The sequence below is a fragment of the Myotis lucifugus genome, unplaced genomic scaffold (genome assembly GCF_000147115.1).
Source record: "Myotis lucifugus unplaced genomic scaffold, Myoluc2.0 scaffold_143, whole genome shotgun sequence".
Taxonomy (NCBI): domain Eukaryota; kingdom Metazoa; phylum Chordata; class Mammalia; order Chiroptera; family Vespertilionidae; genus Myotis; species Myotis lucifugus.
Window position 1 is genome coordinate 2,216,243 of NW_005871191.1, and position 16,830 is coordinate 2,233,072.

At 38.8% G+C, this 16,830-nt stretch overlaps 1 protein-coding gene across 1 annotated transcript in view; it reads right to left on the reverse strand.

Moving 5' to 3' along the window:
* Positions 1-334: 334 nt before the first annotated feature.
* The window catches only part of NELL1 (neural EGFL like 1), a 672,205-nt gene continuing 655,709 nt past the window's right edge, over positions 335-16,830 (reverse strand). Inside the window, exons 18-20 of the mRNA XM_023758901.1 lie at positions 4,870-5,046; positions 2,518-2,742; positions 335-649 (exon numbers count right to left, since the gene is read on the reverse strand). Coding sequence (XP_023614669.1) covers positions 599-649; positions 2,518-2,742; positions 4,870-5,046 — 453 coding nt within the window. The 3' untranslated portion in view covers positions 335-598. The remainder of the gene's footprint in view (positions 650-2,517; positions 2,743-4,869; positions 5,047-16,830) is intronic.

Here is a 16,830-nt window from a genome sequence, read left to right on the forward strand (position 1 = left end):
TTATGTGTGGTCTTTCTTTATTATAATTGCTTTCAGCTTCTTTTAGCTGAATGACGGGGCATCTAAGTGTGTTCAATAGTTTGAAATATTAGTAGGATGCAATTAGACTCTACATGCATATTTATCAATACATTTCACAGGGATCTCAATATGAAGTATGCAGTGGATGGGACAATTTCACAACAGGCAACTTTATTTGTAGAATTTGTTCCAAAAATTAAAAATAAATAAATAAATGGAGCAGAGTCTCTATTATGTGAGTACACAAAATAAACCAACAACAACAAAAAATACATCAACGTTTACCATGGGATCATTTAAATGTATTTGCAAATGATCTGATTAGGGAAACGTGATTTACAACACGGGCAACTTCTTTAACAACCATGGACTGAAATGCACTGTACTGCAGGTCACCTAGACTAGTTAGCAAGAATGAGCAAAGTGTCAGGTCCCAGAGGCAACCCCCAAACACCTTCCTTAGATGGAGACTTTGGTAACTGTCTGTGGTAAAAATCACGCCAACTCCCGTTCTTCATCATGTTGGATGGGCATTTGTCCATTTTTCTCCCACGATGATGAGTCCATTTTAAATACCTCAGTTATTATGGAGACACTCCAAATCCACCGAACAGCAGACACTTCCATTCTGTGCAGCAAGACACAAGCATTAGCCAGTTGAGACACAGGGTATAAATAAATTAGCAGGATATACTTTTGTATTCAAAATAAGCATCTACATTTTGAGACAAACTCCATGAATGCTTTGGAAAAATTTCTTTGGAAAGAACAGGAAGGAAGAATGTCTGAGCTCAAAGCATATTTGGGACTTCCCCCCTTGTTTCCAATTTATTCACTGGACTTATTCCAAATGAGATTGTTTGCAAAAACAATTTTCTGAAAGATAATAATTTACCATTAACAATGCTATCCAAAAGTACCTGAAGGGTTCCAGAAAGGTTGGCATATTAGGAAAAGTAGTCTCTCATGGTGACAATGAAAGGCAGAGTACATACTTAGGGATAAAAATGATTTTAAAAATCATTAAAATCAATTACACGTATTAATGTAAATATACCTTTACAACCCCTATAAGTAAATCTCAGACCTAATCTCATAGAAATAATAACCTATACAAATAAAAGGGTAATATGCTAATTAGAGCAGATGTCTTCGGGACGATCTTTCGGATGTCCATCTTGACAAAGCTGGGCCTGGGTGAAGCTGCCCACCTGGGATCCTGGGCACCAGTGCCTGAGGCGGCTGCAGCCCAGGAGAGGGAGAAAAGCCACCTGCCCATGGTCCCCTGCGGCTGCAGTTGGCCTGGGCAAAGCTGGCCCAGGTCCCAGGTGCCTGCGGTCGGCCAGAAGGAGGGAAGCCCGGGTCCTGGGTGCCTGCAGCTGGCCAGAGGAGAGAATCCTGGGTCCCAGGTGTGGGGCTGAGTCAGAGGCAGTTAGGGGTGATCAGGCCAGCAAGGGAGCAGTTAGGGGCAATCAGGCAGGCAGAGGTGGGATTTGAACCCAAGCCTGCTGGCTCTCGTGCCTGTGCTCTGGATTATGAGAGACATTCCCCGAGTAGTCCTGGATTGGAGAGGGTACAAGCCAGGTTGAGAGACCCCCGCCCCCCACATGCACGGATTTCGTGCACTGGGCCTCTAGTAAATAATAAATCTCCTGTCATTTTGTTTGCTGGGCCACAGGTACACATGGAACCGTGGCCCTTTGGCTGCATAAAGGTTGATAGGGCTGTACCTTAAGATGATATTTTCTGGAAAAAAGGGGAAAAATAAATCCACATTTATAAGACCATAAAAAACAAGCTGGGAACCTTCCACTGGTGCTGAGGCAGGACTTGATAAAAGCAAATTGACTAGTATTGTTAATAGGCTTAATCATGGGAATTTTAAACAGATGTTTTGGCAGCAATTTGACACTGCCTCACCCCTCCGTCAGGTCACAGCTCTTCAAGAGCTTTGAAGGGAGGAAGGAATGAGTGTTTAATTTTAAAGACATAGGAGGATACCTCTTGGGACCTCCTCCAAAGAGAGAAAAACAATTAAATCCTGCAGCAGAGGGTCACGTCCCAGCATTAAGCACCGTGATAATTAAACAAAGCAAACAACTTCACAGAGTGCTTTTTTCCTAACTGTGGCAGTTTCATGAAAGAGCTGGTAATATTTTCCAGGATGAAATGTCTTTTTTGTTCCATTCTTCCTTTTTAATATATAGGTCAAAATAGCTTTAGTCAGCCATCATTGGGGCTAGTGTCAATTATTAAAATTCTGTCATTTAAAGGCAAGGGAGAGGACTATTCTATTCCATGTTCATTTGGAATTTGCCTGAATACACAGTGCAGCTATGACCCATTCAGACATAGACCTCTTGTGAGAAGTAAATGCTACCTCTGTTTCCACCTGGCCCTTGGCAGCTGTGCATTCAGAAACCTCAGGAGTGGACCTCCTGCGAGTGTTCTCTGGCAACTGTGTGAGGCATGGTTATCCCCAGGACATCCAGTTACCTTGCACTTGCAGGTTGTGCAGGGAGATCCAGCCATGGTCCATACTGAGCCGCTAAGCCTTGAAACGCCAGAGCTATCCAGGCAAGTTTTCCTGATGTCGTAGGTGATGCTATCAGCCAGGCAGGGGTCACTGACGCAGCGAGGACAACACTCCCCTTCCAAGGTGGCTGAGTACTCACAGCTCAAAGTGGGGCATGCGAGTGGCCAGCAATCTACCTCCCCTTCCTGTAGAGAGAAAGCCAAAAATGCCTCATCATTGTTCTTATGCACAATTCTGTTGCTAACGTCCCAGAGAGGGAAAGAGGCACAATAATTCTCATCATTGTTTTCACTGAATGTTCCCACTTTAGCACCATTATGGGTACAATGTGCCTCTTCCAGGGGACTTTTGATGACCATGGTATTGCAGCCCCAGAAGAGTTAGGTCCCATGTCTGTGTCATTGGCAGCCTGTAATTATTTTGTATCATGATAATTATCATCATTATCAATACAATTCCACAGTAAGTGTTGAGCTTTCAGGTTGTGGGCTTAGCTCAGTTTTGGTCAAATAAATGCTAATCAAATAAATGAATTGATGGTAAGGTACTGGCTAGTGTGTAAAGAGAAATTCCTTTCTTTGAAGGTCAAAGGGAAACCCAAAGTCCTGCAATATTTCAACCATGTTATAAACTGAGTTGTTAGTATCAAATTTAAAGTTAAGGTTGGGCAAATTCAGGTGAACCCTTTCACAATGGTTTTAAATGTGCCATGTAACTAGCAGACTTCCTGTATTACACTTCAAATGGAGTGTTCGCACGTCTCAGAATCTGGTCACTGGGGCTCCACTGGCCCATAGTAGAACCGTTTCTCTAGGTAGCTGCTGCTTCTGTTATCATGGCACTCATGTCTAATTATTTGGTCAGCTTCACAAGGCTATGGCCTTTGATCAGCTTCATGATGGACCATGCTCACCATCCAGAGTCTGGCACAGGCAAACACTTCAATGAATATTTCTTAAATCTGACCCACATTATTCTTCAGTAATTATTTGTTCAATAGCTTCAATTTCCCCCCTAAAATAGTAAACTTAGGGCTAGGGATGGAAGAGGAGACATTTCTGAAATTTTGCAAAAATTCCATGTCTAAAACTAGTACCAATTCTTCTGAATGCCTGATGATTGGCATCTTGAAAAGAAAATGGAATTTTCCAGACTGATTTGCAAGCTCGTTCTCTAGTTGTGTTGGGTTTGTTCCTGGATGCAAGTGTGAAAAAAATGTCTATGGTTTGAATTTAGCTGAGTTATACTCTTCAATAGTAGGAATGATTAAGAAGGATGTGTTCTATTAAAATTATCTGTACATTCACCAGGAGATTTTAGACAACCCAATAGAAATTTGAAGCATAATTTCTTCCAATACTTGTTTCCATATAGTATCCATAGAGTGAATCAAATAATTAACTCTGGAACGCAGCTAATAGTTTCCATTAAATTTGACTTAGTTACGACTTAGCTCCAATGGTTATGTATGACTCCACACAGAGGAAACATCATTACTTAGATAATAAAGTATCCCAATAGTCTTTACATTCTTGGAAATCTTTGTTTATAGTATAATTTAAAACAGAAATTAAGCATTTTCTCTGGACTATCTCAAATCTGATTATACCATTATTATCCCTATATTAAAATCCAAATTAGCATTTTTTTCTACATGAAGGTTTAGCATCTGAAACACATTTTTTCAAACTAGGAAATATGAACAATAGGAATTATTGTGCAGTAGGTACCTTCTATGTGACAAATATTATAATTCCCCTTCACCTATCCTCTAATATTCATAACAGCCCTACAAAATAGGTAATGTTCATCCTTTTTCGTACATTGACATTGGTAAGAATTGATTAGTGAAATGCTAACACTTGCCCAAGTTAATCACACAGAGCTAACACAAGGGAGCACCAGGGTTGGATTCTCAGCTTCATGACTCAATCCCTGACATTTATGTTCTCTCCCATATTGGAACTTTAATGGGTATGTCCCAAGAAATGAAAGATTTGGCTCTATAAGAACAATAAGTCAAGGTTTTGAAACTTTTTATCAAAAAGGGATTTTTCATGATATGGATTTGCTAAAAAGTAGCAGTTGTGAGCTAACATAATAACTTGGGTCAAATGTGTCCCATAATTATGTTCTTTTTGTCTTGCACAGTGTTTTAAATAGTGGAATCTGAGTGTCTTCAGGCAGAGCACGTACTCCTTAGCGACAGTACCCACAACTCCCTGCGCAGGATTGCAAACAGCAGGAAACTAAAGCCCATGGGCCACCCTCAAGAGGAACAGGCTAACCGCCTCGGAAGGAAGCTGACATACCAAGCACCGGCACTGCTGGCAGCTGTGCGTCCAGTTGTCTCCACTTCGATAGAGCTTGTGTCCATTTTGATCTAAACATTGACTCGTGACCCTGGTGTCACACTCCGGGCAACAGAAAAGGTCAACGCTTGGATTCTGGCAATCACAAGCCGTCCGTCGGCAGAATATCTTCCCGTCCTGTTTAGAAATGAGGTTAAGGAGGTTTCATCATGAGGGCTGCAGGATGAAAATCAAACCTCAGGCTTTAGAGAGCTCATAGGAAACATTTCTTACAGTCACGGTACGCCCCTGGCTACCTCCTGATTTTCAGAACAGATGCACAGGTGCGTCTCCCATACACATGCCCTTTTCTTTCCCTGACCTTGCCTGCAAAGTGGCACGAGTGAAAATGGAGACATTTGCAACTTTAAAAAAAAGGTCAGTATATTTTTTGAAACCTTTTTCTAAGTGTTCTGTAGTAATCATATTTCTAGAAGTATCATTTCTAAGAACAGTTAGGAAAAAAAGTTTCAAAAAAAATAAACAGATAAGAATGCAAATATGAGCAAGAATTCATTTGAGTTCAAAATCATGATATTGTACTTTTCCCAGTTCATAATGATATTGACTAACACTTTCAAATGCATTCATCTAATTTATCTCTGCCTCAACTCTGGGAGGAAGTCTGACCATCCCCTTTTACAGGAGAAGCAACTGAGGCCCAGAGGGGATAAATGTCATTCAGTATCACAGAGGTAGTGATTCTCTATGCAGCACCAGGTCTTCTGATTTCATAACAACCTGTCTTCTACAAGACAGTCTTTAGGTTATTGCCGGAGGCTATAATCGGGTGCCACCTTAACGCAGTTAGGTCCCCAAATTATAAACACAGTATAATTTCTGCAGTAATAGTTCTGAAATTATAAAGGTACTTTATAATGAGTCAACAGCGCTCAAATATTAAGACTGAACGATTTTCAGCATATCTCTTTTATGTCTGTTGTTCATAGTAACTTTTCACCTCATACAAGGAAGCTGAAAATGTAAGGTGAGACCTGTGGTCAACCATTTATGATTATAACTGCTTTGCTGGGTATTTACAAAACCACAGAGTCTCAGGGCCAAGGGTACCTTAAAGGACACATAATGAAAACTCTGACCTATACTTTAATCCTTCCTAAGGCAAAAATATTCAAAAGTCATCAAGCCTGTGCTTGAACCTCTCCAGTCTCTAGGAACTCACTGTTATGGAAGTCATTTAAAGTATATGTCTCTGTACATGTCTGAATGATAAAAATTGGACATTTTGTTGCCTGTAATCATTGAGCCTTGTTCATAGCCTTGGTAATCATAGAACTACCAACCCATCTGTTACATTTCAACTCTTCTGTTTTTAAAAGAAAGTATTTATGCATCCACTGAATCATCTCATCTCTGGATTAAAGATCTCCAATGTTTTGACTAGTTCCCATAATTTTGAAATCTATTATAGTTGACTTCTTCAACAATTTAGAGTATTTCCAACAATATTACTAATGTACCATAATTTCAACACTTATTTTGTACCACACATTGTGCTATCTTTTCAATGCATTATCACATTTAATCCTAATAATTATGTAGAGTAGGAATTTATATCTCCATTTATCAAAAAAAGTAGCTCAATTAGAGAACTAAAAAAAATTCTTCAGTAATGATCTGACCAACACAGAGTGAAGTGGGATTCATGGTCATCTTATTTTAAGTGCTGTACTTTCTTACTTTGGTTTGTCACAGTGTTGACTTATATTGAGCTTAATGAAGACTAAACCCCCATTAAGCCCTATCCTATCTTGCACAGTTGGTTGTTTGGAAGCAGAAAGTGTAAAACTTGATGTTTATCTATATTGTATTTCACCTTGTTAGATCCATTTCATCTCTTCTGCCTGTCACAATGATTTCTAAATGCTGTTTCTGTCATCCACCATATTTTGTCCTACTTCATCAATAGCAATATTGAATAAGACAGCACTTACTGATATAAGCTTACAGTCAACTAGAGTGGAAATCTTTAAATGCTTTACACTCTTTATGGAGAATGAAAAGGAAATATGCTAGCTACATATATAATAACTTAACAGGTTGAAAAAATGCTTTCTCTCAAATTCTATGCACCAGATCTATTATATAAGAGATCGTAAGAAATAGGGAGTGACATCAGCATCACAGCAGAATGAGTCTCCATTGTTCCTTCCCTTAAATTTACAATTTGGATAACTTTAACACAAACACACCTGAGAGATCTATGCCTCAGGGCATCTAACGATGGGTGTATTGGAACAGATGGAGGGCAGCGATGAGGCCCACCATGGCTTCAGTGAGAGCAGTAGTGAGAGAGGAGTTGGCTACAGCCCTCACACTATGGTCTGGAGTGTAAAAAGGGCAGAAGCAGTTTCCATCTCCCTTCCTGTACTCCTCATCATATAGGAACTGGGTAAACCTGTCTGGGAAGCTTTAAACAAAAAGGTGGAGACAAAAACCAGAACCCAAAGAGGGTAGAGCCACTAGATCGTGAACCTGCCTCTTCTTCCCCAAAGGCCTTGGCAAAGCCAAAAACAGCTGCAAAAGAAGGTAGCTCTGGGAGCTAGCAAATCGGTTCTTCACCACCTGCCACATTCCCCCACCACAATGGTGGTGCCCCATAACTGAGTTGAGCTGGTCACAGACAGCACACAAACCATCAAGGTGAATATGAGGCACTCTTCTTAACCAAAGCAATGCAGCTACACCAAGATCCAAGAAACACAAAAATGTGTGCTATAATAACACCCACTAAACACAAATAAAGCACTCTCCTTACCAACCTGCTGAATTATTGAGCAAACCAGTATTTACACAAGAAAAGAGAGCACTACCTCCAAATGTACTGACAGTGAAGCAATCCATCAAATACCGAGAACAACCAAGATTATATTGGAGTAATGTAAGAAAATAAAAAGTGTCTAGAAACCAAGCTCAGAGGCATGAGCTACTGTGGTTTAAATAACAGAGAACTCAAGATTGCAGTCACAAAGAAACTCAACGATATATGAGAAATGAAGGCTTTCCAGGTAAAAGAATTTGCCACCACAAGAACTCCATTACAAGATATGTTGAGAGGAGCTCTCTTACTAGAAACCAAAGACAAAATTATTGGAAACTGCAAATCTACTTCAAAATAAATTACTAAACAATTACAACATAAAGGTTAAAGTGGGAAAGAGCATGAAAAATGCTTCAACTACAGTAATTTGATAATGAATACACAACATAAAAAGGGATACTTTGTGACAAAATCATCAAAGGGGTGGAGGAAAAGGACTGAGCAGGTACAGGTGAATGAAGATACACAGCAATTAGAAGAAAAAGGATTATTGTATGTATGAGACATTTTACACAAACATAATGGTAACAAAACAAAATTCCAGAGCTAAGACACAAAGCACACAGAAAAAATGAGAGAAAAACCATCAAATTACAATAGAAGACAGAATCACTAGAGAGAGAAAAATGGAGATACAGAGCAACCAGAAAACAAAACAAAAGATAAAATAGCTGTAGTAAGTTAGATTAAAAAAACAAGACCTAATTATGTCACCAACAGGAAACTCATCAATCAAAAGGCACAGAACTAAGTTCATCTATCAAGAGGCAAGAGTAGCAAGATAGATTAAAAAAACAAGACCTAATTATGTCACCAACAGGAAACTCATCTCAGCTCCAAAGACAAGCATAGGTTCAACAAAGTGAAGTCATGGAAGATACTTTAAGCAAATAGCCTCCAGAGAAAAGGGGTGTGGGGGTACTTAGACAAAGTAGATTTCAAGATACAAACAAAAAGTAACAAGAGACAAAGATAGGCAGTTTATAATGATAAAGATGACAATTCATCTAGATGACATAAAATCAATATATTTGCACCCAACTTGGGAGTACCACAATATATTAAAAAACTACTCAAGAGAAAAAGTGAAAAAAACACAATTATAGTAGAGGACCTGAATATCCCAATGACAGCAATGGATAGATCACCTAAAAGACAGTCATTAAGGAAATATTGATCTTACATGACATATTAGACCAAATTGACTTAATCGATACTTTTGTTGTTGATGTTAATCCTCATCTGAGAATATTTTTTCCCACTGATTTTTCTTTGGAAATGGTGGGAGGGAAGGGAAAGCTAGAGACATAGACTGGTGGCCTCTGTTTAGATCAGGAACAAGACAAGATGCCCACTCTTTCCACTGTTATTTATCATAGTGCTGGAAGTCCTAGCTAGAACAATCAGGCCAGAGAAAGAAATAAAAGGCATCCAAATTAGAAATGAAGAAGTAAAACTGTCACTTTTTGCAGAAGATGCAATTATAAATATAGAATATTAAAAACTATTAGAATCCAATAAGTAGCTAAATGCAAAATATATAAAGAATGCATACATTTCAACAATAAAATAAAACAATCTGATTAAAAAATAATTGTTTTATTTTGTTGTTGAGATGTATGAGTTCTTTATTATATATTTTCATTAACCAATGTCACTCTATTAAATTTAAATTTTAAAAAAAGGAAAAAAATAAAAAATGAGCATAGGACCTGAAGAGACAATTTTCTAAGGAGGACATACAGATGGCCAACAAATATATGAAAAGATGCTCAACCTAACTAATAATAAGGGAAATGCAAATCAAAACCATAATGAGATATCACCTGTCAGAATGGCTATCTATATATATAAAAGCCTAAGCGACCAGATGACCAGCCAGTAGCTAGGACACGCACTGACCACCAGGGGGCAGATGCTCAATGCAGGAGCTGCCCCCTGGTGGTCAGTGTGCTCCCACAGCGGGAGTGCCACTCAGCTGACAGACGGGTGCCAGACGCCAGGCTGATGGCTGGCGAGCGCCGCTGCACACCCGAGCAGCGGTGGAAGGTGCTGGGATGAGCAGGAGCAGTGCAGCACCCAGCCTGAGCTCAAGCTCCTCCCAGCTGCCTGCAACTTCAACACAGACAGCGGGCTGGAGCCGACAAGGTGGTGGGTAAGGCAGGTTTGCAGCGGCACAGAGGTCCACTGATCCTTGCAGGCCAGGCCAAGGGACCCCTAGTTATCAATAAGACAAGAAATGAGTGTTGGTGAGGATGTGGAGAAAAGGGAATCCTTGCACACTGCTAGTGGAAATGTAAATTGGTGTAGCCACTATGGAAAACAGTATGGAGGTTCCTCAAAAAATTAAGTATATTGCTACCATATTAACCAGCAAGCTCTCTTCTTGGCATCTATCTGAACAATTGAAAAAACATTTATTTGTTGTATATATATATACTCCTATGTTCATTGCAGGTTTATTAACAATAGCCATGATATGGAAACAATTTCAGTGTCCTTTGATGGAGGGATGAATGAAGAAAAAAATGTTACATATATTCAATAAAATACTACTTAGACAGAAGAAAGAAGAAATATTGCCATGTGCGACAAAATAGATGGATCTTAGAATATCATGTAAGTGAAATAAGTCATATGGAAAAGAGCAAGAGCCATATTATTTCAGTCATATATGGTATATAAAACAAAAAGCCGCAAAGGAAAAAAACAAACAAACTTCATAGATACAGACAGCAGAATGTTGGTTACCTGAGAAGGGGGTAGGAGAAGGACAAAGAGGGTAAAGGGAGTTAAATACAGGGTGACAGGAGACCAGACTTCAGTTGGTGAGCACACAATAGAATATACAGATGATATATTATAAAGTTGTAAGCCTGAAATTTATGTAATGTTATTAATCAATGTTACTCCAATAAATTAACATAAAAATGTCAAGAAATCATAATGTTCCAAAATATTACAGGATGAAAGATTTATACGTAAGTGGTAGAAAGATCATGCCATGATGTGACCACTGTCTGAGCACAGCCGGACCTGCCACCTGGATCCGGGGCAGAATACAGATTGTTTCCCTTAAATCCCCTCAAAGACAGCCTGATTGACCCTCCCTGGGCCCCATAGGGTGCTGGTTCCTGCAACAGTCTTTTGCCTTACCCTGGGAAAGCATGGAAGGTGTTTTTCCCCTTATCTGGGGTGAGTCATACCCCAGTACCCCATCCATCCTACCCTGTCCTCTTAGAACATTCTGCAATTGTGCAGCTGATATCTATGTCATCTCTTCAGCAAGATGAACTTCTTATGCATATTCTCTTAAGAAACTTATAATGTAGTGCTGGAGTTGACAGCCCCTTTCTGGTCTCTTGGACCCTGGGAAATTTTACATATATATATATATATATATATATATATATATATATATATATATGCCTATATACACACATATTCATGTATGTGTGTTTGTGGAAAGAGACCAAGAGACTCTAGTTAAGCAATGAGTTGAATCAGAATTTAGCTAGTCTGAACAAAGAAGTGTCTAGATCCTAGGAATCTTCCAATAGAGTAATAGCTTATAGCTCATATACCATTATTTTTAGCTCACTAATATATTTTGCTCATGTACCCATTGTCTAAATTACTCCCTAAGGGTTTACTTTAATCAACAGAAGCTAAGAAAAGCAATAATAGCTATGACATGATTTGATGTGGTCAGCTCAGCGGGCACAATATTAGTCCCCCTCAAATACAGAAGGACCAGGCTTCAGGACCCTGCATGGCTATATCCATGAGTACCAGGAACACAGAAATAGATTCTTTTAGAAGTGGCTGCTATACAATAGGCAATGAGACCCAATCAGAGTGTCAGGATTCTCCCAATGTGCAGACTAAAAGGATGAATAAGAATAAGCGAATAGCCTCCAGCTTAGTGTAAAATAAAGCAATTTCACATCTCATCAATTATGTGAAAATGCCAAATGGGCCCCTCTTAGTCTTTAACATGCTCAGAACAATGGCTATGTTCACTTTGGCTTTAAATTACAGGGTAACTGTCAAGAAAATCATTTTTAATAATGAAAATGTCACAGGTGACTTCATTAATTCAATGAGAAAGCCATTATAAAACCTCAGCTCACAGAGCACAATTGCACTAGAATCCAAATTTGGCAAGAGAATGGTTCCAACTGAGGGTGAGTAATCCTTCTTGCCATGATCCCTGGGGTCATTCTCAGAGCTTGACCTTTACCCCAGCTGGAGTGGTCAGAACAATCCCCATTTAAATGCCAAAGATGTATTTTCCAACCCTTCTACCATAGGATCTAAATGCATGTATGCAGTTTTATACTGAAAGTTCAGCTATAAACAACTAATAAGTATTGTAATATTTAAATTGCTTCCAAATTTTAAAAAGCAGGAACACACATTTCCCTAGCAAATAAAAAACTAATTTATTCTTACTCTGTATCAGAAAATTACAGATTTGATTATGTAAATTACACATTTTATTACTGAATAGTCCACACATTGATACATTTACTCCAGATTGCATAATTATTACTAGTTTTCTTTCTGCCACAGTTTCAGAACTTTTAAATCAAGAAGGTGGACTTAGGTAAAATTATTTATGTAAATTGAATAATAATATAAAGCAGGGTTTGGCAAACTTGCCACCCAGAGTCCAGATTTGGACAGTCACCTGATTCGATAATAAAGTTTTATTGGAACATAGATTCCCTTATTCATTTACATACTGACTATAGCTGCTTTCGCACAACAATGTCAGAATTGAATATTTGAGACAGAAACCTTACAGTATGCAAAGCTTATCTGGCCCTCCACAGAAGAAGTGATTTGATCCCTAATATAAAGTATACAATTAGGCTTGGTACTATAGACACATCTGTTCTACCTCCTCAGATATAAATTTATTAAACTGTGATATCCAATTGTTTTATAAAATATTAATTATTCCTTCAGGTTACTCCCACAAACTAATGTTAGTCCTCTTTAATTAGCTCATAGGGTTGAAAACCTTTAGCCATCATTTAATCCAACTGTCTCACTCTAATGAAGAGGAAACCAGGCCCAGAGAGATGAAATGACAGTCCCATGTAATAACAAAACAGGAACTAGATCCCAATCTGGAATTTTATAATAATGATTTTATATCATAAGGAGGCTAGAGGGTAGGAAAAAATGATTTCAGACAAACTGAGATAAGAAGGGTTCTTGGGGCTTGGTTCTCAAAGTGCAGTCCTCTGACCAGCACCATTAGAATCTCCCAGGAACTAGTCAGAAGAGCAAACTGTGCCCCAACCCAGACCTACTGAATCACAGTGTCTGAGAGTAAATCAGTGATCAATGTTTCACCAGCCCTCCAGGTCATTCTGGTAAGGGAAAGTTTGAGAATCACTGATGGAGAACCAAAGTGTCCAGTCAATTAGGGAATTAGCATGGTGTAACCCTCAAGCTCCCGCGATGAAAAGAAAGGATTTGAAACAGCATAGTAGGAAGATGGAGTGGGGGAAATGGACATGGAGACCCTGTTTCCTGACAAAACTAGAGTTTTGAGGGCAGAACTAAAATAGGCAATATGTTCATCTTTCAAAGAAAAGAAAATAATCGTAGAGCTCATACAGCCAACTTCTACCATCAAGAACACCCTAGCCAGGAAGGTATTGACAATGCTGCATGTTAGGCTTAGAGAACAAAGAAAAGCATTTTTCTTTTAATGAGTAGGTTGCAGGATTCCAGAAAGCTAACCTCTGTCATGGCCCCAGGCACAGTCTGACTCATCCCTGTTCTTTACTCTGAGTGTGGAGAATGGAAGGACTCTATTACTCCTTGCAGACAGGGTTATTCTCTCCTTGCCTGAAGGAAGTGAAGGAGCCCGACCATGGCCATCTTCTTCAGTTGCAGGGCAAAGACTTATATGAGGGCAGGTGAAATGGCCAGCATTCTAGACAGTCTTGTGTCAAAGGTCTTCTTCACTTTGCTCCCCCCGCTTCTGTGTTGCCACAGCAATTTGGCCCTGACTTTATTATGATGTGATGGGTGAATGGTTATTTATGGTATGCATTTACCTACCTACCCATCTCTGTAATTCCCAGAAAAACTCAAGACCTGGTATTGCTCAGGTCTTCAGTATTGTATTTTGTTTGGGGATGGGTGCTATTCACTTCTCTTTTTAATTAAAAAACACTGTACAAAGCACAGAAATGAAATCTGGTCTTAGTATATTGTTCTCTTTCTCCCACTGGATTTTCCATTTACTAATGATAGCAGTGGGTAAAGGTGTAGGTGTGAGAGTAAATGTAGGTACTAGAATACCTAACATTTATGGAGTGCATGCAAGCCTAAAGGGCAAACCCTGGTTCTTTCTCTTGTCTGTGGCACCTGAACTCTTTTCACCTAGGAAAATGGGCAGCTAAGTCTCAGCGGTGCCACTCTGAAGCTTTCTCTGTGCTCACAGGATGAAGGCACACATCATGACAGAGGCTGAGTGTCTGACATCATTATCAATCAGGACCCATCATTTCAGTTCTGCATTATATTTCATGTGACCTTACCTCTCTATACATCTTTCAGGTTCTTCTTTTACTCTCCTGAGCCTTTACTTCAGCCTATGTGATATCTCTCCATTTAGATTTGAGCTCTTTGGTCTTTCCCTCATGCTGTCAATCAGGCTTTGATTGGGCCATGCCAATCCTAAATGAAAACACTCTCATGATCCTCTGCTTCCCATAGAATAAAGCCTAAATTCCATGGCCCGACACTGTCCTGCCAGCCTTTATCTCCAGGCTCATCACCAATTATATCTTTCTCAGACTTTACTTGCTCCTGATATTCTAATCTCATCATTCACTTCAGATTTCCCTTAGCACAACAGATATTGTTATGCTTTTGTATCTTTCTTCTTGCTGTTTTCTCTGTTTGAGATTCACTTTCCTACATCTCTAATTGGTTAAATTTCTTATCTGTTAAGGTCTTACTCAAAGGTCACCTACTCTGTGAAGTCATTCCCTATTCCATTCTGCATCCTCCCAGAATAGAGCCTACTTCCCCACCCTGTGTTCCCACGGCAAACTGTTCATGACTTTACCATGGCACAACAGTTGGTTAATTGTGTTTCCATTTCACTAATCATCTCTGTGATCTCCAATATAAAAACACTGCATTTCCTGGAATCTAATAAACCTGAGATCTCTCCATATTCCCATGTGGAAAATAAAGATGTCTTCTTAAGGCCATGGATAAATTTTTGAATAAAAGAGCCACACATGGGTATCTATGAAAAGAAGTTGAACTGTAACTAAGATTTAAGAATCAAGCTCAGAGAAGGACCATTTTTCAATCTGGGTTTCTGTGGTATGGGTAATGCTGGAGAAGCATGGGTTCTAAACAATACAGCAATCATTCTGTGCCTAATCAATTACATGGCCAAAAGGTGCACAAAATCATTGTCCCTGCCAAGGAAGCACAAAGCATCTAAACAAAAGCCCAAATCCACTGTGTCAGCCTACCTTTATCTTTGAACTCCATTCAGCATTGGACATATTTCAAGAACTATTTTTCAATCAGCATGAAACACTAAGCTGGTATGTTGACTCTCAAGGGGAAAGTGGCCTTTGAAAAGAATGTTGACCCTGTTTTATTTGGTTTTTTGTTTGTTTGTTTGTTTTTTAGTAAGCATTGACCCTGTGTTGGCTTGTGTGATTTGGTTTTACTTGAATTTGATACGATTAAAAAGCCAGTATTTTATATCCCAACCTTGATTTTATTTCTTAGCCTCCAAAATAGTCAATTTGGCTGATTAAGTACTAGAGATTTTTTAAAATGTATTTTATTGATTTTTTACAGAGAGGAAGGGAGAGGGATAGAGAGTTAGAAACATCAATGAGAGAGAAACATTGATCAGCTGCCTCCTGCACACCCCCTATTGGGGATGTGCCTGCAACCAAGGTACATGCCGTTGACCGGAATCGAACCTGGGACCCTTCAGTCCGCAGGCCAATGCTCTATCCACTGAGCCAAACCGGTTAGGGCAATGGAGATTTTTTTTCTTATCAAATTAGAATAGAACAGAACAACACCTACTACTTCCAGCAGAATACATATACTGCCTATGAGAGACCCACTTCAGATAAAAAGGAACACACAGACTGAAAGTGAAAGGATGGAAAAAATCTTTTATGCAACTAGAAATGAAAAAAAAAATAAGCTGGGGTAGCAATACTTATGGGACAAAATAGACTTTAAAAAGGGGCTGTAACAGACAAAGAACGGCATGTCATAATGATAAAGGTTTCAAGCCAACAAAAGGATATAACTCCCATAAACATTTACACACCCAATGTAGGAGCACCTGAATATATAAAGCATATATTGACAGACATAAAGGGAGAGATAGGCAGTAATAGAAAGATACATTAGGGAACTTTAACATACCATAGTTATCAATGGATAGATCCTCCAAACAGAAAATCAAGAAGAAAGCAGTAGCCTTATTGACACAAATAGAACCTATGCACATAATTGATATTTTTACACCACTTTACCCAAAAGAATACATTATTTTTAAGCGCACATAGAACATTTTTTAGGTAAGACCACATGTTAGGCCACAAAACAAGTCTCAATAAATTTAAGAAGAATGAAATCCTATCAAGCATCTTCTCTCATCAAAATGGTATGAAATTAGAAATTAATTCTAGGAAGAAAGCTGAAACACACACAAATATGTGGAGGCTAAATAAAATGCTACTAAATGTTGAATGGGTAAACAATGAGATCAAGGGAGAAATCAAAAGATATCTAGATACGAATGAAAATGAAAACAAAACCACCCCAAATCTATGGGACACAGCAGAAGAAAGGGAAATTTATAATAATACAGGCCTATCTCAAGAAACAAGAGAAATCTCTAATGTACATCTAAAGAACTATCAAAAATAAAAAAGAACAAACAAAGCCCAAAGTGAGTAGAAGGAAGGAAGCAATAAAGATTGGCAAAATAAACAACAACAAAAAAACCACAGTAGAAATATTAATGAAACCAAGAATTGGTTCTTTGAAAAGATAAA